The 22163-nt window shown below is 40.5% G+C and overlaps 1 protein-coding gene across 1 annotated transcript in view; it reads left to right on the forward strand.

Moving 5' to 3' along the window:
• The window catches only part of SV2C (synaptic vesicle glycoprotein 2C), a 115434-nt gene extending 104270 nt beyond the window's left edge, over window positions 1-11164 (forward strand). Inside the window, exon 13 of the mRNA XM_055791372.1 lies at window positions 1035-11164. Coding sequence (XP_055647347.1) covers window positions 1035-1218 — 184 coding nt within the window. The 3' untranslated portion in view covers window positions 1219-11164. The remainder of the gene's footprint in view (window positions 1-1034) is intronic.
• Window positions 11165-22163: the final 10999 nt, after the last annotated feature.

A 22163-nucleotide genomic window follows, 5' to 3' on the forward strand; every position in this document is an offset into this window, starting at 1 on the left:
AGTCACTCAGACCATTAGTATTTCTGTTAGTCTCTGCAGTTTAGACTGGAGGCTTTTTCCTTCTAATGGCAGTACTTAATATTAACAAGAAAGAAACATTTTATTCCGAAAAGAATTCTTCCTAATTCTTCTTATTTTGTCCCAGACAGCACAATGTAAGCTCCGCATAGTCCTTCATGTCTAAGAGATTTAAGAAATGTCAGAAATTCTACTATTGTACAGATACTTTTGTTATGACAGTTTGGGTAGGACAAGTTTATTCCTGCAACTACAAAATCATACAGTCATGATGAAACACCATTTACTGAAACGGTGGCAGCTTGCATAATATGTCTATGCACAGGCTACCAAACATCTAAAGTACTTAATCCAGGTTACTAAAATCACACCACTGCAATGAAAAAGCCCCTGTGAGTTGCCTGTGCCATACTTTCTGTTGGCAGTCTATTTCCTTCCCATTTTCTGCAAAATTTCTCAGATCTCTCTTCTGCATCAAGCAGATTCTTATATATCCTATACTCTTTACCTCTAAGAGACAAACATTCATTATTATTGGAGGTCTCATTAGCCCTTTGAAAAAGCACTGTTTGAACATGTATACCATCTGTAAGAAATCAATTTCTGTTCATCCTCAAGATGATCATCCGTTTGTTCTGATGGCTTCTTTCCCAAATGGCCAAGTAGCTGCGTTTTCAGAGCTACTTGACACCCCCTGTCTCCCAATCCAGCATTTTAAGTGTTGCTGAATTTCCATTTGCAAGTCCTTTGTTCTACTGTAGAGGTGCAAACTTACCTATTCAGTCATTCATTTCACGTTTTGGTCTTCTGGGGCAGTAGAATGAATCTGCCTCAATAAAATGCTGTAGCAGCTGAGCTTTGCTTTTGCATTATAAAGACAAACAAAGAATCCTTGTTGGCATAAATTCAGTTTAAGATGTTGGGTCTGTACTGATTTACTCCCACTGAGAATTTGTCTCAAAGGCTTTACTATTTATTTCACCCATTTTTTAACTTTCTTCTTTTTTCTCTTCCAGGGCAACAGGCTTTGGCTTTTTGAATGCACTATGCAAAGCAGCAGCTGTACTTGGAAACTTAATATTTGGTTCCCTTGTTGGTATCACCAAAGCAATCCCTATTCTCCTTGCTTCTACTGTTCTAGTGTGTGGAGGTCTGGTAGGACTTCGGCTTCCTGACACAAGAACCCAGGTGTTGATGTAACCGGAAAAAGCCATTTACTATTTATTTCCTTCTTCGTACAAATGTCAACTCTCCTGACCGATGGTGCAAAGGCTTCAGATTCTCAATGCTTAGTAGAGTGCTCAGATGTCAGAAATCGAACTTAATGGATACTTTGGAGTGGCAGAGATTTAGAAACCTCTGTATGGAAGTTTTAAATGTCACTTTTTTTTGCTTGCATACATTGCTACTCAAAAGCACTTAACTTCAAACTGCAAAGCTACCTCTTAAAACACTTTTGGTGATATGTCCAGGAAGGTAAAAACTATACTGATAATTAGATATTTAAAAAGCAAGTAGTCATACTATTTAAGAAAATACATGCTGAATTTGGCCATGGCATTGTGAGCTTTTGTAACAGTACAGACGTGCAAGTCAATTATTTAGCAGTATTGGTGCAGAGAATTTTAATGTATCAATGCATGCAGCATTAATCAGGAAACTCTACAGACTGCATCAGGACTGAGAATACTGACCTTCTGCAGCTGTGTTTAGATGGTAAAAACGTGTGGCAATGCCTCTTTCTTGGGGAACCTTTTTAGGCACAGTCAATCTAAAGTACAGATTTCCAGCTACACCCCTTATTTGCTGCGTAGAAGGCAACCGCTATCGCAGGGAGTTGAAAAGCCCATATGGATAAGAAGCAAAGAGAATAACAAACACTTTCACTCTTTGCTGCTGATCCTCCAGAAAAATTTTGGTTTCTTCTCACTTGTGACATCTGGAGTATTTATGCCATTTTAAAACAGTGAATTTGCCTTAATGCAGCAGTGAACCAGTGCAAATATTTATGTTGTTGTTAAGTATGAATAAAGGAAGAATCAGGCCAGTGAACTATATGAAAGTAAAATGCATTCAGAAGTTTGTTTGGCATTTACACTTTTAATGAATTTTTCTTTGTCACAGAATGGTTATAAAAATGGTTATAAAAATATGTGGCCATAGAATGCCACCTAGTAAATTTAGTCAGGTCATAAATTCAATATAGTGTATAATGTAATTAAAACATCTCATTATTTTTTTTTTAAATAATACTAAAACAAAAAAAAGCAATAATAAAAAAACACCATTTTTTTCACAGTTTACACATTTCTTTATATAACCATTTTCTCAGCTGATTTCTAATAGTTCTAGAGATATCTCACCACTTTCAAGTATCTCTCTGAAAGGCCATTAAGAAAGAGGCCATGGCAAGGCTGCAGGGAGTGGTAATGTTTTTATTAGACCAAGTGCAAGGATGGAGAGCAAATGGTAGTAAATATATTCCTTCTAAACAATGTGCTGTGGACTGTTCTGGATTACAGTGAAGAGTTCACACAGTCCTACTGCTATGCAAAAGGCTATGGGACATCTTTAAAATGTTAGCATTAAAGACTTAATACAAATATATTTATAAAATTAATAGACAAAATGGGCTGATACTCTGATGACAGAAACTGGCATTGCTTTCAGTGGAGCTAAGACAACTTCTATCAGCTGATAAACTGTCTGCAGTTTCAAGTTTCAAAGAAAAAATCTGGTAAAGAAATAAGAAAAAATTTATCAATATTTTTTCTAATTATGCCTGACAACATTTATTAGGTGGTTGAATCATTGCCAAAGAAGTTAGACTCTCAGATAAGGTCATCATATAGTAAGATAGATCTTTTTTTCATTAATATACGTGAACTTAGCTTTGGGTAGTAATATCTGTCACTGCATGTTGTGTCAATCATTGTCTTAGTTGTATTGAAAAAATCAGTAGAAGTCCACATAAGAAGGACATTCATTACATTTAAAGTTCACTGATTAATCTACTGATTCTAGAAGTGACATTTTTTAGTTACTAAGAAATGCCTGTGCTACCAAACGTTAGCCCAAGATGTGGTTTTCTGCTATTAACTAATGAGAAAAGAAGCTGAATCAAAAAACCATACGTATGGAAAACTAATGGGGATTTTTTTGATGTTGATAGTTTACATACAATATAGTAAGAAACAAAGTTTAGGAAGTGTGTTTATTTTAGAATATAAACAGTCAAGATATTTGAGATGAAATATTTTATATTTAAAACTAACTTAAACATGTCTTTTAAATTTCTAAACTATGTTAAAAAAATGGGGAAAGAATTATTTTTCACCAAGTTCCAGGTTAAGAACAAAACGCTGGCCTTAGTTTTGCATCTGTGGCTTTTGTCCACTAGTCATAGCCTTAATGTTATTTCAAGGCTGTTTTCTCCAATGAGAATTATATTTGAGCCCTATTTCTCTGTGCCATTCATTAGTAGCATGTGTCCATCTCTTTGTACTTACTGTACAACTTATTTTGAAATCTGAAGCCTCTGTACATGTTTGGAGTAAACACCAACAGCAATGGTAAAATATTACATTGTCTTGCTATGCACTGTCCGCTTGAAGTAGTATATTTTGGCCACTCTGTATGTAATTCTGAAAAACATCCAGATCCAAAACTTCATGCCACCTGACCAGCATGGAGGAAATGGGCCACTGAAAAATAAGTTCAGCTCTGGAGGGCTATGGTTCAAGGCTAACACACTAAAATCTCATTACATGTAAAATTGTGCTGATTTCAATGCTGGTTCTTACTGAAAATCCTGACTACATCATAAATATGGGATTAAGTCTGGATGAAGTGGAATATAACAACAATAAGAATTAGTAAAGATTAACAAAATTCCCAACTACATGGTCCTTCAATGGTCCAAAATTAGAGTGAAAGTTCTAACACAGGAAAAGGGAAAAAGAAGAACTGTGGGTAGGAAAGGTGAGGAAATTTAATGGAAGAGATGACAAAAAAAAATAAATCCACATATATTTCCAACATATTTAACAAAACCTAACGCTAGAATTTCCCTAGCTGGTGAGCCAGTTGGCTTAACAGATTTGAGCTAGCACACAAGCCAGCATCAAAGCTGTGTGAACATTCAATTGTTTGGGCTTGAGTGCATTAAAGATTCATCTCATAAAGACAGAAGAAGTGGATGCAATTGCAAGCTATACTTGCTTAGATCAGTACAATGAACAGGCTGGAACAGAAATACTTCATCTATGGAGATCTGGACACAAATGTTACTTACATTATAAGCAAAAGTGATTTGGCTGGTCTTTAGTGAAGCTGTCATCTTTTTTTCTTTTTTCCAGCTTCCAAAGCAATCTCAGGCAATAAATACTTGACAGTAGGAATTGCACTTCCATTCTATGTCTATTCACTCACATCTCACACAAAGGGCCACTTAACAGCCTTGTTAGATCCCTGATACACCACAGAGAACCAAACTTGTTAACATTTGTGTATTGAAGCTATAAAACATACATAATCAAAACTGCTTATTTGTCTGTTTTGGTCACTGAACTGACTGACCGCTAAGTGGAAACTCCTGTCAGTCTAAATTGAAGTAGGATATAAGGTCTAGTGCTCGTCTCCTGTAAAGCTGAAAGGCTCTTCCTAATGACAGCAATGACAAAAAGTACAATGGCCTCTGAAGACAGAAAAGACTGACAGAATTCAGAATGGTATTAACCATGATGGTCAACTATTCTACAATTTGAAAACTGTCCACCAAAGACACCATATGCTTTCATTATTGGCAAAGACATTTTATTTGAATTAGTTTTACTTCTTACAGGTTGTTAGAGTTTGACTTAGCAGACTCTTATTTCTTGAAAGCATCTTATTCATTGTGTTTGTACTTTTTAACCAGATTGGCTATATTCATGTTAGCACCGTGATAGTTGGAAGCATGCACTACAACCTTTGGTATGCATTGCATTGATTGCTGAGTACAGACTTGGAGCAAGGGAACCAGCACTAGGTGTTGATGGTTTCTGGAGCGCTGAAGGGAATTGCTAACGAATGATGTATTGAGAAGCTTTCTTCCTCTATGCTTGATTTTAGCCACTGTTCTTCCAGAGGTGTGTACTACAAAACTTTGACACAGGTGAACAAGTGTTGGCCCTCCTTCCTGATGGCTACAGTAGTCTACTCTTTTTTCATCATCTTAGAAAAGTGGGGCAAAGACTGCTGACTCAACCTCTGATTTCTTTCTCTTCATGCCATTCCATTCATTCCATCCTAAATTACTTTTCTTACCAGAAGGACAATTGTAAAGAAAGTCAAAACTCACTATTCGTGCTCACACTTGCTTCTGACTTCATAGTAACATTCAGTAAGAAGGTTTGCAACATATCTTTTACCATTTGACCATCTCTTTTTAAACCAAGATGGAAAACAAGTTCAGAAGTCCTTCAATCTTACTTACCCTTCGGAGGCAGCCAGACTCTGCATTTCTCTACATATCCAGAAGACTGAACTGATGCAAGGAGGGGTCTCCTTTCAGAATGGCCCTTGTTGGACTCCTTCTGCTGTGGGGGCAGATACCGGGGATTCTTCTTTCCTGTGCACTTAGCTTAGCTCAGCTCCATTTGGAGGAAATATTATTCTCTCATCTCTCTTTCTTTTTCTGCCGTTATCTTCATGTAACTGCTCTTGAGGCACAATAGCTGATTCCAATTCTTAGCAATATAATACGGTCCTCAGCCCCTCATATGGACAGCCTCTGTGTACTTGGCTTTAGCTGTCTTCCCCATGGTGAATTTTAAGATGATCTTCATTAGTTCAGAGAGCAATGTTTACATCCGCTTACACCTTTTTACCTAAACAATATGGTATCATGCTAATGCAATCTACAAGCCATGTTTCCTGTTTAGTAACCTGGAAATGCAATTGAAATTTCAATCATAATGTTAAAAAATGAATCCTTGCACTCAGGAGGTCAAAGACACAAGAAGTGAAAACAGAAATGCTCCACTTCCTCTGGAGTCTTGAAAGAAAACATATGTTCAGCGATCATATTCCAGAAGAAAACATGTCTGAGGGACTGCTTTTCCTCTGCATTTCCTGCCTTCTTGTTCATTAAACTTGCTGTAAAATATTAATTTGCCTGAATTTGTACTTTCCAATGCTGCTAGTTCAGGAAATGCAGCATGAAAAGACAGACTTTCCCCTCCAGTCTGGAGGCAAGACAGGGCAGCGATGTGGAAGTAGCAGAGACATATTAGTCAGAAAATCTGGAACTCCGTTCACAACCTGAATTAAATAGAAAGCACTAGTTTATAATACTACTTGCAGATTTCCCTTACCTTTGCTTACCCTCACCCAGTCTACAACCAGCCCATATGCCAAAATCAACCTCATTTGCTTTCTTCTGATGTTGATAATTTCAACATCAAGTGATGCAAAACATTATCTGACCCATTATCGCTATCTGCATTCTTTTTCTTTGTTGCAGTGGTGAATACCTTACATCTTCCCACAAAGCAAGGGTCCTTCAATATTCAGTCCTACTCTATGTGTAACATTATTATATAGACCTTCATCCAAATCCAGGACTTTCTTTGGTACAGTTACTTAGCATGCCAGAAACAGGAAAAAGACAAAACAGACCTGATTGATCTACTTTTCTTATTTGATAGTAGGTTGGATTATCTCCAGAGATGCTGGCCTGTAATACGTAGCCATGTTTTCTAGTCCTTGGAGTAAAACCTGTCCATCTAAAAATTAATAAAGCAATAATTTTTGGCAGTCTTGTCCCACAACATACACACAAGTTACAGTTATGATGACCAAAATACTTAGAAAAAAAATGGGGAAGAATACAGGTGTAATTGCTTCCTGGGGTAAATGATCTTCCCTGCTTCACAAAGGTCTAGAACATACTGCTTGCTTCTGATCACTTCACAGTCCAATAACCAAAGATTGGACACTACTTAACAGCACAGGTATTTAGATGGGGATAACCTGACACAAAAGTATTGTCTTTTCCACCCAGGGTATTCATGCATATACATTTTAATGCCACATAACAGGGAAGATTTGTAGAGATCTTGCCCCTGCTGTAGCCATCAACACTTTTGAGCTGTAGCCAGACACATTAGTCTGCAAGTGAGAGAGAGAAATTGCTGGCAGGCTGGCTTTCATCACTCTCTGTACAGCTAATCACCTAAGCTCATTTCACTTGGATCCTAAGGATCTGCTTTTTAGCTCAGCCTCCTACTCTGATTTTGGACATCTATTGCCTGCCACAGATTTCACCAGTAGTTCTGACTAAGCAAGTTGAAGCTGCTTGCTGCTAATGGACAGTGCTCATAACTCCTCGCAAGTGCAGTACTTTGCAAGAGTCCAATGTCTTATGTGTCGTCCAGTTTCATCTATCTAGAGCTAGAGTTGACCTAGCATTTCTCTCTGATAATACTGCATGTTTTCTAACCTAATAAGACATGTCTTCTATTCTCTTAATGTCTGCCTTGTAAATATATGCCTGTCCCTCACTGGCTATGTGATAAAAGTCATTTGTGAATCTTATGTAGGCCAGGATCGGGAAATAATAATGAAATGGAATAAAATTAATGCAAACCGAGGCCTAGGATTCAATTGCTTTTGTTTTTGCTAGCTGTTTTCCTTAAATCCTAGCCTGCAGCTATATAGTACTGTATATTATAAAAAGAAGTATTACAGAGTTAGAGGTGAATACGTATACAGACACACATGTGGGTGAGTACACACATATATATATACACAGACCTCCCTATAACACAGGTGGATGTAAGACTTATAAACCATATTCTCATCTCATTTTTGATGACACTGTTACTTTCTGCACTGTGCCTTATGCTTTGGACACAAATAACACCCTGCTCCTGAACACAAATAACATTGTGCAGAACCCTTTACTTAGTCACGTGCAAAATTGTTGGGATGCCAAGATTCATCTTAGCTGTCTATTAGCTTTTGATCATTGGAAAGGAACTCCTGAAGTGGTCTGAAAAATTATCTCTGACTTAGCTGTAGCCCGACCCCTGCCCCACCACACCGTACCAAACAGCACAACAGCACGTCATGCGAAGGCACTGGTCGTGTCCCACTGACTAGGAGATACAGCAGTCTCAGATACATAAAATCCTAAAAGCTAGGAATTTTGTCTCATTCAACAAGAAGTCCTTCAAGATGTTCCATGTGGATCTCAACATGTTAACTTCTGTGTAAAGTACGAGAAAATGTCTGTGGCTTCCTGTATGATATTTTTTTCATTGTTTCTGCATACATAACTGCTGTCATTTTATTAAAGTGGCTGAACAGTTGTTTGCTGCTGTTCTTATCAGCAATCTTTGACCAGCCTGAAACAGAACCATTGCCAGGGTGTCTTTTAATTAATGATTAACACCCACAAAGATCTTTGATGGTAATTAGTCCTGTATAAAAGTAATTGTGGCTATAATTCAGGCAAATCCAGGATGAAAATGACAGCACATGCACACAGAGCAGTGAGAGTGGAGAGAGCTCTTTCAAAACCTCTGGCATGTGCTCTTTCCCTCTTCGCAGTGTGCTTCCTCTGGTGGGGGACATGCACGCATGCTACAGAACTAAGAAAGCAGCAGAAGAAATGGTGTATTCCTTCCACGAGACTTAAGAATGTGTATTTGCTATAGGAAAGCCAACTCTATACTAAAATTAAACAAACAAATCCAAGCAACTTGCAATTCTTTTTTTTTTTTTTCCCCCATGTATTCTATGAGTTGATAAACTGAACACCAGTCTATACCAGACCTTTGGGAGGAGGCTATGAAAGTTTAGCAATGCCCGCATGACAGTACTTTTGGAAAGCAGCAAGTCTTTCCCCACATACTCACTGAGACTGTAGCCTGTAGTTTCTAATTGTGATTATGAATGGACAGTTTCAAGTAGAATATTCTTGTTCAATTTCAAAGTAGTAGCAGGTAGTACTACTTTCTATATAGATATTTGTAATCATAGATTAAAATCTGTGAAGGTTTAGAAGGAAAAAGCATATTAAAATTTGGTACAGAACACAACCTCCCATCATCTGCTTCAGACAAACTTCCCAGCTCTTCCCTGTTTCTTCCTGCCACAGATCCCTTCTGATACAGTGACTGATTTCATTACTGTTTCACTAGTGAAATGAAAGGTTTTACAGACATTTGCGACATAAATGAGAGCAGGCATGATACCAGCACTGTAGGAAAGCCAGCTTATATATAAGAGTTAAAAAAAATGCACGAAGCTGCTAGTGACTGCCTTTGTTGTCTTCCTAGTGGTTTAGGATCCTACAAACTGTTATGTGAAACTAGTAGTGTACGTGTTAACTGATCCCTGTTTAAATCAGTGAAGCAATTTGCAGGATCAGAATCTTGGCTTTCTCTTTCAAAAATACTGAATACATAATTGTGTATACAGTCATAATGGAATTGCTGTTTTGAGAAAAATGTGTTCTTTTAGCCCTTATTTTTAACATGAATAATTTTAGCCTGTTTTTTTCCTGTGAATGTAAGGTTTCCCAAACAGTAAAAGGATTTTTAATAGCATCCCATACTACAAGCTGTTTTCTATAGAATATCATATTAAAAATCCCAGTTAGAACTCTTTTTAAAATTGCTGTATTACCCTCAGCTACATAACACTGTGACAACTAAATTGTATCTCATACTTGACCTCAAATACATGCAACAACGTACTATACACGAAGAGGGTCCCCTGTGGAGAGTCAGCCAAGTCACGACAGTCACACCAATATGGCTACATGCCGCGCTCACTTTATTAAACAAACAGGTCATATTTATAACTTAAACCGACCGCTCACCCGACTTTACACACAGGTGATTGGATAAAAGTCTCTGGGCCGTGTGGGGTCTGTGTCGCTGACTGGTGAGCAAGCTGCGGGTGCCTGATCAGAGTGTGCCGAAGACAGTGTGTTGATTTCGCGGTTCCCAGGACTTGCTCTGCACCTGCCTTCTTGTCTGTGCATAGCTTGTTTTCTTTCTCCCACTGCTTGTTCCCAGGACAATTTAAAACTGCTCTGCAGCTTCAACTAACAGGCCTGGGCTGTCCAACCCAGACAATGGTAACATATGTCCTCGGTCCTTTCAAAATCCCTCTACATACACATAATTAGGTTTGGGGTTTTTTTAAGTGGGCAGTTTCCTTTGCAGTGTAATAACATACGTGCAGAAGTCAGGCATCAAGGATGAGCTACTGAAGGTAGATCTCTTTGGCTTCACTGTAATTCATTTGCATTGTCAGGTTACTGATTTTCTTAAAAACTTGTTACAATTTCCTAATGCTGAGCAACAGAAGGAAGCCATGTATTCTTTCCTAGATTTTTGTGAACTGTTTTCTGTTCCTGGTTTCTCCTACTAAACTTTCACTCAAATTTCCAGCTGCTCTGAGCCAACTAGGAATAAAATTTTTCAACTGTCTTTACTGTACAGAAGCGCAGGTGTGTTAGTGTGCATATGTTGTCAAGAAAATCATAACCATTTCTGCCAGTCTCCATTTCTTAATGAAAGGAAACATGTACATTGTGTGTACAGTAATGAGCTACTTTGAAGTTAAATTCCCATTTATATATGTTTACTTCCAGATCTGCTAATCTGCAACAAGATCTTGGCAATGGTCCTGACCTCTCTTTCTCTCTTTGTTTTCTTTACTGCTGTGTGTGATCTCCTGCAAAGCAGGTTGCAGCCATCACTGTATGTGTTTGCATGTATGTGCTTTGATAAATTCTCTCTTTTGGAGTTGTGAGTTTTTCATTTCAAGTCCAGCTGGTACAATTGTGAACTCTTCTTTCCAGTATGCTCCTCTTTTTCAGATTGCCAAATTCCAAAATGTTTGACCAAGTGTTTTAATTAAGTCCTCTTAGGAAAGCTGTCTGTATATTTGTGAAAGGGCATGCTCTGTGTAGGATGACTGTGTACAGTATAAGTCTATAAAACGTGGAAGTGTTTATAAATTTATCTGCCAAATGTTTATCATCCATGTAGCAAATGCAAAGTTATTTAATGTACATCACATTAATAAAGGGGTATTTTTTGCTCCACTATATTCAAATAAAGATTTGTTCTCTGCAATGAATACATATCAGGTGTGATGATAGCCAGAATGTCATTCTTCACTAACCACAAAATACCAAAAATGGTTGTTTTACCTTAATTATTTCTTTTACAAAGGCTGTCTATGTATCTCATCTTTACTGCCTGTAATAGAAGTCCAACATGTATTAGAAGAAAACATGGAACAAGTTAATAAGGTTAAAGAAATGTAAATGACCACTAAAAAAGACAGTAAAAGTTGCTGTGGTTGCGGGAGACAAAGTTCCTTAGTTAACCATCTGGGATTCATATTTTTATAGTACATAATTGCACAAAATAGACATCTGGCCTTTCACTACATGACTGCACTGCAGGGGTATATTATCACCCAAAGGGTCTAATCTAACTCTATGTGAAAAGCATACTGCTGCAACATACAATGATCCATGCATCTGAAAGGTCAATTATAGGATTTTTATAAAGGAATTTATACAAGAAAATATGTTTCCGTAAGAACTTGGTATTCACAAAAAAAAACCAAAACCAAAAAACAACAAAACCCTAACAAACTGAAGCAGCACTACAACAATTTTAGTTCTTCATGCATTTGTGCAGTAAGGGCCTCCAAAAAGCCACAACAGATCCAAGGTGGTAGCTTTAAAATAACAAAAAGCTGCTGAGTTATTTGTATTCTGCCATCTCCATGGCTGGATCAGAAATAGGTTTCCAAATATAGGTTATTCCAAACAGACGATGGATAAACAAAACACATGAGCCTCTTCAGCTGTGTCACCAATAGAGAAAAGTTAAGCTGCATGTGAATTGAAACGGTTTTTAGCTCATGCAAGAGCACTGACTGTAAAACCCAACAGCCAAGAACACATATGATTTTGTGACTGTCCTTTGGTGACTGGAGTATTTTGTGGTACAATACAGAAAAAAACTTTCTCTGTTTATTAAGTATAACCAACACAAGTACTAATCCGTATTTTAAGTCTCCTTAGTTGTACACCCTCATCTACCTGCATTTAAAGGTGATGGGTAGTATAACTACACTGCTCGCATCCTCTAGTGTAGATGAAGCTTTTATGCTTGTGTCTCCTAGTCTCATTCTGGGAAGAAATCAACCTCCTTAGTGCAGAAGGTAACAATCCCAAAGGCTGTGTAGGAGAAGATTTGCACATATTCTTCATAGCTACCTTTCAGAAACTTCACCTAAGCTCTAGAAAAACTTCAGCAGCTGGGAAAGTTGTGTTGGAAGACATCGTCCTGCAAAAAGGACACATCAGCTTGCAGGACTGCATTTCTTTGAAGAATTTGCAAGCATACATGTATATATTCTTGGCTGACACAGTTATGTTAGCAAAAAGGTGATGCTTAATTCACAGCAACATGTGTGTGTGTGTCTATGTATTTGTGAAACAAGGCAAGTACATAGAAATTGTGGATGCAAACTTAAGAGGAGGAGGCATTTTGTGGTATCCAGCACTGTGTATACCTGAGACCAAATGTTACAATAGAACATGTGCATCCTCCATATGCTTTCCTTTCCACTAGGATGCTGGCTAGGCTATGTTTATTATTTAATCCATTCCAATTGTAAACTTATGCACATGATACATTAGGCTGATGTGAGATCGCTGTCTTAACATGTACCTCTCCGCACCCAGTTTAGTCATCTCTAGAATTTTTTTATAGCGCTTTACATTGTCAGCAGAGAAAAGAAGCATTAGCTTAAAGGTCCTCATAGACTTTCCTAAAAATATTAAGCTTTACTGGAAGTCATACAATTCTGTATGTTTTCTGGTACCACTGTACATAAATTTTCATATATACAGGTGAATCCAGTCTTTCTGCAGATCCATTTCACATCATGTTATTTCTGGCTGTCAGAGTGGATGTAACTGATCTGATCAGGACTTCAGTAATGATTTTGTATTACTATAACAGACTAAAGTTGTATGTGCAAATTAGCTTGGGAAGACACCAAAAGCCACATTATGGAGAGGGGGACAGAGCTTGAAGTAAGGGCCTGACCACATCAGTTGCTGAATTATACAAACACAAAAGTCTGTCAGCACTTGGGTACACTACCGTCTTCAAAGTGCCATATGATTCTGCTCGGAAAGCCAAATGCTGTCCCTACATTTAGACCTAGAGGCAAAAGCTGCAGTCACTACCGTTAGTGGTAATGCCTGAACAAGCTACATCTGGAAATGCCTACACCTGCCAATCCAGGCAACGTTTCCAGCTTTGAAAATGAAAAGACAAACCCATTTCAACCTTATCAACCTTATCAATCCTTGACTAACTTCCCTTATCCTTCAGAAAAGCCAGATTGTGGCACTTCGCTGAATAGGAATTTGTCAAAGTACTCCTCAAACAACACTGTCCAATGCTGAAAAAGAACAGATGCTTAGGAATCATTAGCTACAAGAATGAAGTGTGAAATGCTTTCTGCATCCACTTAAAATGATGGTTGGATATCCAGATAGTTTGCTTGAATCTTGATAGGATACAGCCTAGGCTACAGATCTAATGTCAATTATCCCACAGGCAAATGGCACTTTAATTAAAAAAGTTTCATGATAATGCACGGAGTCAGATTATTGCAGAACAACAGTGGTTTTGTCAGTGGTTACAATAGCTCTGAACTGTGCATTTTACAACAGATTGTATCATAATATATTTAACTGTGTTGTGTGCCCGTACAGACTGCAAACTACTTAACCCTGGGACTCCCAGGGGGTTCCTGACTTTAGATAAAAATAACCTTTGCTTTTCCAGTCAGACTGGACTTTACAGAGCCTAGGAATAAGTAATCAGATAAAACTAAGAGTAATCCACCTTCTACAGCATCCTGGAGGTGAAACCATTAGTGGACTCATATTTACTACATCATTTAGGTTTGAGCAGCTGTCCTTGCACACACTTTCCCAAGAGCTCCCTTGCAACCTCCAGATTCTGCCTACAAACAACTTTGCAGTGCTAGTGGTAGAGCTAGACTGTCCGAAAGGTAATCCTCCTAGTATGTAGGATTACATATCATTTAGGGTCTTTTCTCCCATGTTTATTTCCCTTCCAGCACATCTGGGCCCTTGGTGAACTGCTGTCTGTGAATGTTCCCCCTCCCTCCCATTCTGTTTGTAAGGAGTTAGAGAAATGAATGGTTTGTTACTGTCCAGTAAAATTGCATGGAAAATAAACTCAAGCTCCTTGATAAAATTACTCAACATCCCAGCTCTCGGTACAGGAGGAGTCTGACTTTGTTCTTTCCATCTTGATCTAAAACCAGGGCTTTTTAAATTTGAATAAAATGGTGAATTTGTTCAGAGAGAAAACAAACAAACAAACAAGTCACTAGCTATTAGTAAAAGTGTTGGAATAGGATCAAGGAACAGTAAGATAGTGTCATACTCTTGACTTACAGCAATATAAGTATTACACTGTGTGAACTCTAACTGGTCTTTGGTAGGGCCGTCATACTGTGTTTTGTGAGCTAAAATATGTAATTGCTAAAGTCCGGAATATATGGAGCCTGATTCCCAGGGAAAAACTCCAGACTTTGCCTGGCCAAAGCATATCAGAACTATTGACTGATCATAAATTGGAGGGGAAAAAAAGGTGGATAAAAGCACACATCTGTTTAAGAAGTCATCCATAACTAAATGTTCCTTTGCATTGTTATTGTCACATGAATGTTGAAACCAAGGAAAAATAACTGTTCATGATAACACAGAACCCTCCCTGTGGTTAAGGGAAACATTAACGGAAACATTAATGCTGGCCATGTCAGGGGACCCTATTTTACTGCAAGTAATTGGGTTATAGAAAACAAACAGGTCCGAGTTGGAACAGTGCAACTGCCAATCTGACCAACAGGAAGACTAGCAAAAATAACTAATGGAAAGGATTACGGAAAGACAGCAGTTCACCAAGAGCCCAGACCTGCTGTAAGGGAAATGAACATTGGAGAAAAGATCCTAAATGGAAAGGATCAAGAAAGACCTTATTAATATAAAGCTCACACAGAGTTGCAGCTATCATTGCCCAGCAGTAGACTGAGATCCTTCACTTGTGGGTAAATCCACTGCCCAGGCACCACACACCTCGTGAGATGGGTGAGCAAACTGTCCTCATCTGGGGACTGGCTCACCTCTGCCACACGTTCTGGTGTGACAAGTCTCAAGTAGAAGAGAGCTCTGGGCCTCTCCTCTAACAGTGCTGCCATAACCCAATGAACCTGTGTCAGAATCCCAGCACTCCCCAATCAACACAGGCTTCTGGTTAACTTCTACCTGGAATTTCACATACTGGTTTTAGCGCTACAGTCACAACTGATTTGGGGTCTGGTTATCCAAGGAATACCCTTTTCCCCTTTGAAAAACAACAAAGCCGCTTCCAGGAGTGTAATTCAAACTGGTGCCATTTTGATTTAAATAAGAGGAGGCTGCTGACCTGTGTTCCCTGTGAAGGAGCCTGGATGCTGGAATTAGCTCTCCTCACCAAGCCTCCCAGAGCCTGAATTTGTCAGTCTTTTAGACATGTTCTTCACTTTTTTACACTAATGTGAATAATGAGGAGCTTTTCAAAAGGCTGGAGCTGTGCCAGTGGAAAAGTGGTGGAAATAAGAAGACCAAAATTAGTCTAGTGGAAATCCATGGGAGTTTAGCCTGTGCTTTATCTGTGGGGCAACTGTTGGCAGGCAAGAAATAGTTGTAGGGTTGCCTTAGCTGTCACTTGGTACACTGTAAATGCAAAGCTCCTAGCACTCTACCTCGAGAGTAATAAATAAGTAATACATTAATGAGTAAATAATGCATAGACTTTTAGCAGAGTGGAAACATTGCTAAGCACATGCTATCACAAAGAAGCACACAGATGCTGCGTTACAAAACCAAAAAAAACCCTCCACCCCAAAATCTCTCCCCCCACCAAAGAAACACTGCCACAAGCAGACCACTTATAGCTTGTGAATGACATGTGAGGAAACAATCAAGATTTTACTTTTGCTGCATCCAACCCAATAAAGAATGCTTTTTTTCTGAATCTGTGAGCTGTAGCCAGGCACAGATGTTCCCTGCTTTCAAACAGCTCTGAATTCATTTTTATGGTCATTCATTATGTCTAGACAAGGAGAGTCACTCCACTCCGAAGTACTCTGTTAAATGAATAAATATTTATTCCAACAGACAAATGGAAAAAGCTCTTTTCTGGTAGAGTTCTTGCAGTAAGATTTCCACCTCTGTCTTGCTAAACTCCTGCTGCTTTTGCAGGAACCAGGGCATTTGTCCAAGACGTTTTGAACAAATACGTCTTTTTTTTTAAAACCTGTTCAAGCAGAGAAACTGGTTTCTTAGGTACCTTGGCAGGCAGGATTTAACCAAGTCTTGCCAGGATGAGAAAAGCAGAGGGACCCCTCACCTGATAGGAAAGGACATAAAAGTACACCTTAGAAATGCACCTTAGGTAAGGCTAGGACGCATAACATGAGCCATTAGAGGTAGATGAGCAAGCTACGGTATAACCTGGTATTCCCACCCCACCACCACTGCTTTGCACTTTCAGCAAAGACACATGGCTGAGATAATGGTGTGACCCCGCAGATAGCCCCCTGAGCACAACCCCAACAGTGTGAGTGGTGCTTGTCTGGTTTTTGATGTGCAATTCAGAACCTGGGAAGTCGCTGCAAATAGTATTGTTGTTGCCAAGGGGTCAGTGTTTGAAATCAAAGTCCTTGGATTCACAGCACTAACACAGAAATCATGAGGGTTTACTGACAAAAAATCCTGGAGGATATATGGCTTTTGATATTTTCAGGACTGTATTTCCAGGTTTTCCCTCAAAACACAAGGTCAAGAAAGGCTCTTTTCCTCAGAGCAACTTAAGGTGTTTAAGCACCTTCTTACTTTGGTAGCTGCAGCTTTAAGGCAAACAACATGAGATTTACAAGTGGTAGAAACATGACAGATTTCTGACACAAGTAATTTCTCTAATTGTATTCTTTTTCAGGTGTCAGTGCTATACAAAACCACGCCTTTGTGCCCATTTTAATACACATTTTCTTGTTTCTTTTTCTAAAAGTTTGGCGCAGGGATACCCACAGGTTTGTTTTCCCTCCATCCCATGACCTATTTCTTTTGCTTTTAAAAACTGGGTTTTCAATTTCAAGTAAATAACAACAGAATTATCATTTTTTATTTAGATTGATGTCCAAAAGAGCCCAATTAGGCACATTTCCAACTACCTTGCTTCACCCTAGCAGCCATTGTAAAATCTAAGGTACGTGTTCCTCTAGACATTGAGTTTTGGTATTCAGTGTTGCCTCCAACTGTATGCCAGGACAGTTCAGAAGTTAAAATCATTTCCTCAGCAGGAAGGAAGTGTTACTGCTAAGAGAGAGAACAGCACTTCAGCATCTCTGTTCTGGGTCCCCATTTTACCCACCCATTCAGTTTGCCACGGTATTTTGAATTTGTGAAATCTCACATTTCTTTACGATGCTTTGACTGATACAGTTCCAGTCTAGCTTGAGCTTAGTACACATTTTTCACCAGGGCTTCTACTGTGGCCACAGGCCCTCATTCGCTGGAAGGGAAGAGCTGAGGGGCAGCTGGGGAAGGGGAGCACTGGGTTGCACTGTCATGTCTCCCCTCTGGGCACACATGATGTCCCTCACTTGTTTTTCCTGAGCAGGGGAGTTACAGCCTCCCCACTAACACTGTTTTTTCAGGAATCCCTGTGGCCAATTATGTGATGACTTATTTACCTCACAACAATAATAAATAATGCATAACATGAATACCTTGCTGAGGGGGAGGCTGTAACCCAGCATGGTTCCCAGTGCTGATCCCCTTCCCTGCAGAGGCGGCCACTTGCAAGACCTGTGGCAGACCATAGAGGCAGCCATGCATGAGGGAGAACTTCACAATTTAGTGTTTCCTAACGTTGCCTTGAGCACATCTTGACATTTGGGTTGGATTCATAAATGCAGCCATTCTGGCATTTTCACTGCAAGTTATGCAAAATTATTAATCTGGGTTCACCTGGTGCTCCTGCTGAAATCCTCACCAGTGTACAGGGACACCGGCTCTGCCACTGAAGCCCTGTGAGTCACTGTCCCTTCAGCCACCTCTGTTGTTCAGCAGGGCTGAGAGGGCCCTCCCACCATGCCAAGGCCCCCAGGCCCTACTCCACTGGCCAGGGAAAGATCTACTGGTTGCATGGGGAGTGTGAAGGATGGCTGGATGGTTTTGTTCATGGCACACTGTTATTGGGTCTGCACAATCACTGGTGTGGCAAGTCTAGCTTGAGCTTGTTGTCCTTTAATTAGCTGTGTGAAGGAATCAATCAAAATGGTCCTCACAGTAACTGGGAGCCTGCCTGGAGCTTATGTCTTTCCGTATTGTGCTGCACAGAGTCAGGCTGACCCACCTAAGGAGCAGCTCCCTGCTCCTGCTTACTGGGGCAATCTCTGCAGCCCAGGCTTTCTCCCCTGGGAAAATAAAAAGGATATGGTCTTTCTCTGCAATACCTAGTGGAAAAAAATAAACCCCCTCTGTTTAATTAAAAAATACAGTTTTCCTTTCTGTAGGACAAATGTAGCTAGCCAAGGCACACGATTTACCAGTGAAATAAAGGTATTGTCACAGGGAAAATGACATTAAAGCTGCTGTTTTCAACAAAAAGCCTAGTGTCTCTAATTACCTGCATGTACTTGCGTCACTAGCTACATAAGCCACCCAAGAATTTCAAATATCAATATCCTTTGCCATATAAAATCCTTTTGTACACAACTGGACCATCGGGAAATGTGAAGTAACAGAGGCCTCTGCAGTTTTTTTGGTCCAAGTGCAGGCAACGAGATGTAGGAAGTGAACGTTTTCATCCCTGCCTCCTCTCAACTTTCTGTCAGCTTGTTTCCCTGTTAGATCTGGAGCAGTCCATAGCTACCTCTGTAAATACCATCTTCAAATGCAGCCCATTCACCCTGACCTTGCTCCAACATTCTCTCCCTGCAGGGGCATAACTTATTCACAGCACAATGTCCTTGATAATACGGTGAGGACATTGATCTTAATCTCAGTTAAAGGACCCAGCGTGTGAACAGGAAACGTTCACATTCAAACATTTATTCTAGATAGCCGACTACACTGATTTCTTAAGAATGTGCTTCTTGGTAACTATAAAAGCAGAATGCTTGAGTACGTAAAAGATAATATGGTCCATAGCCTTAGGTTTAGCTGCAGTCTGACCAAAAGTCTGTGCTTGATTTATTGCAGTCAGATTTCCCTAAGATGGTGAGAGCGTGCATGGTGTGCTGCCTTTCTTGCAGGGAAACTTGCTAGACAGCAGAGCAGGCACTGGGCACAGCTGCTGTGGCACTTCAGAAGGGGAAGAAGGAGGAAGGAGAGGAGGGAGGTGCAGGGCGGTTGCTTCCCTGCCCGACACAGCAGCACCTGTCAGCTTGCAGGAGCAGTTTGCAACCCCTCCACCTGGTACCTGACAGGGGTATCTAAATCTTCGTGCCACAAACAGCTGATGGAGTTTGCCTTTCAAGTCAGAAAACCAGGGACTAACAAATCTAATGCAAAAGGTCATGAGCAGACCCACACGGCTGCTGCTTGTTCCTCCAATATTCTTTTACCTGTCTCATCTCCTGCTGAGAGCATTTGAGTCCTGTCATCCCTTGTTGTTCTGCAAGCATTACGGAGGTTACTGCTGCCAAAAAACCACTCTCACATCTCCCTACTCTGGCCTTTCATTTCTCACCCCAGGCTGCCCCCTGCTCTGTGCTGACACTTGCATTTGAGAGACAGCTGGGTTAAAGTGATGGAGAAACTGCTGGCCTAAGAAATAACCCTACTGAAAGCAAAACGTTTCTCATCTGGATCAATTAGCTGAGTCCCTGAGTCCCATACTTGTGGTGACAAAAATGCCAGTGCCAGACCAGGGTAAGGGGAGCTGTGGGGTGAAGGAGGGAGAGGATGTGTTGCAGGTACAGAGATGGAGAGACAAGGATGAACATTTTCCTAGCCACGGTGTCAACACGCATGCATGCAGCACCACAGCTGCACACACCCGTGTCTTTCCAACCACAGTGGGTGAGGGACCAAGAAACCACACCAGACTGGCAACATCTTGCAGATATCCTCCATGGCTTTGCCAGAGACCCTCTGGGGCTTTGTCAGATGTTTCCTCCAGGAAAGAGACCTCCACTGCCACTGTGTCACATCATGTCCACACACCTTGCACACCAGGCTGAGCGCTTTTCAAGAAAGGAGTGTTGTTATATAAAATGTGATGCAGCTCTGTCAAAAATAAGCTTTTCAGGGGGATAAGGCCACTTGATTTTAGTCAGAAAAAATATTTTAAAGAAAACTTTAATTTTTCTGATTTTGACTAGAGAAAAAAAGAAATTGAGAGAGAATTTGTTCTTGACTTAGGCTAAGTATAGCAAAATAAAAGGCAGTAAAAACGGTTGTTTGAAGCAAATGTAATGTTTTCAATCAGCTCAAATGCACTTTAAACTGTGGAAGCCAATTTCTTAATTTTCATGCTGGGTTTGGTCACCCGCTTTCTTTCTTTTGTAAGAGAAGAAGCAAGCAAATGGGTGACAGTTTAAAATTCAAAAAAGCATTCCGAAAGGCAAGTGCAGACTGTGGCTCTGCTGGTATCTGCATCATACACCTTTACAGTAAGTTCATTGTCCCTTGGGTCTAGGGATGAAGGAAAAGGGAGCAGAGAAAATCAAAGTGACCTCAAGAAAAGTAACGGTATTTCCTTCCTGTTGGGTGTCATTTTTCTCCTGTACCCTTTTGGTCCTTTCCTCCTGAATAATCCATGTTTTAATTACTACCAGGAGTGTCTTTTCACCCCCAGCATATTTTCAACCTGTGAGCCATACCCAGCACAGCCAGAGACAGGGAATGAGCAAAACAAAGGCCTTGCAAACAACCCGTAGACATTCTCAAACCTGTGAAAAACCACAGAGGAGACTGTATATATCCAGCACTGTTTCATTTTGAAACACAAATGACTGAAATCTTCTAGAAAACCTGCAAACAGTGTTGGAGAGTCACCTGGCACTTGGCTATGCATTAAACCGCAAGCATGCTCAGGTGCGTCATGTACCACAGGCTCCACGAGACAGGTTGTGGCTGTGCACAGACAGTTTTTCACTGACTTTTCCAGGAAACTTCATGGCAGGGGCTTGGAGACTACCAGGAAGATACGATCCTGCCCTATAATATGTCTCCATTTGAGAACCCCCTGACCATCTTCAGGTGCATTTCAGATGTCACCTGGGAGCCTGTAGCCACAAGACTTGAACCTTTGACCCATGGACGTGTTGCTCCGCTGTCCAATATCAAGTGTCCCTGAGGATACCAGGGACAATGCAGGGAAGCCACGAAGTCAGGTACATGCCCCACTCCCTTGCAAAACCCCTCAGAAAGGGACACCAACATGGGACAGGCCTGCAGGGGTGCAACCCACTCCAAAGGTGCCCTGGAGATAGCGGTAATGGCTTCCTGGCCTGGCCAAAACGCTGCTTGTGGAGGGCGACGGTTTTTCAGAAGAGCAAAGTTGCGGGAGGGAGCCCTGGGTTTGGTTTTTCACTCCCCTTTGCAGCCCACCCTGCCCACATGCCAGAAAGGAGGCACCTTGGCCCTTCACACTGTGGGATTGGGGGGTTTGATCTTCACTCTTTTCATTTTTCATTTTAAATCATGCATTTTTACATTGAGGGAGTTGCTATTTAATTAGATTTTTTTTTCTTTTCCTTTTTTTTGTTGTTTTGGGGCTTTTTCCTGGTTTTGCTTTGCTCTTTTTTTGCCGTCTTTGCTTTCCGTTGTAGGTAGTATTTTTCCGCTTTTCGATCCGGTCCCGTCCCTCCCCCTCCCCGTCCCCCCATCTCCTTTCCTTCCTCCCCGTCCCCTCGGTTTCTCTCCTTTCCCTGTTCTGGCAGGCGGCGGGGCCGGGCCGGCGGCACGCGCGCGCCTCCCGCGCGGCCCCGCGTGGAGCCGCCCCGGGTGGCCCCGGCGG

Source organism: Falco peregrinus, chromosome Z (genome assembly GCF_023634155.1).
Source record: "Falco peregrinus isolate bFalPer1 chromosome Z, bFalPer1.pri, whole genome shotgun sequence".
Classification (NCBI taxonomy): Eukaryota; Metazoa; Chordata; class Aves; order Falconiformes; family Falconidae; genus Falco; species Falco peregrinus.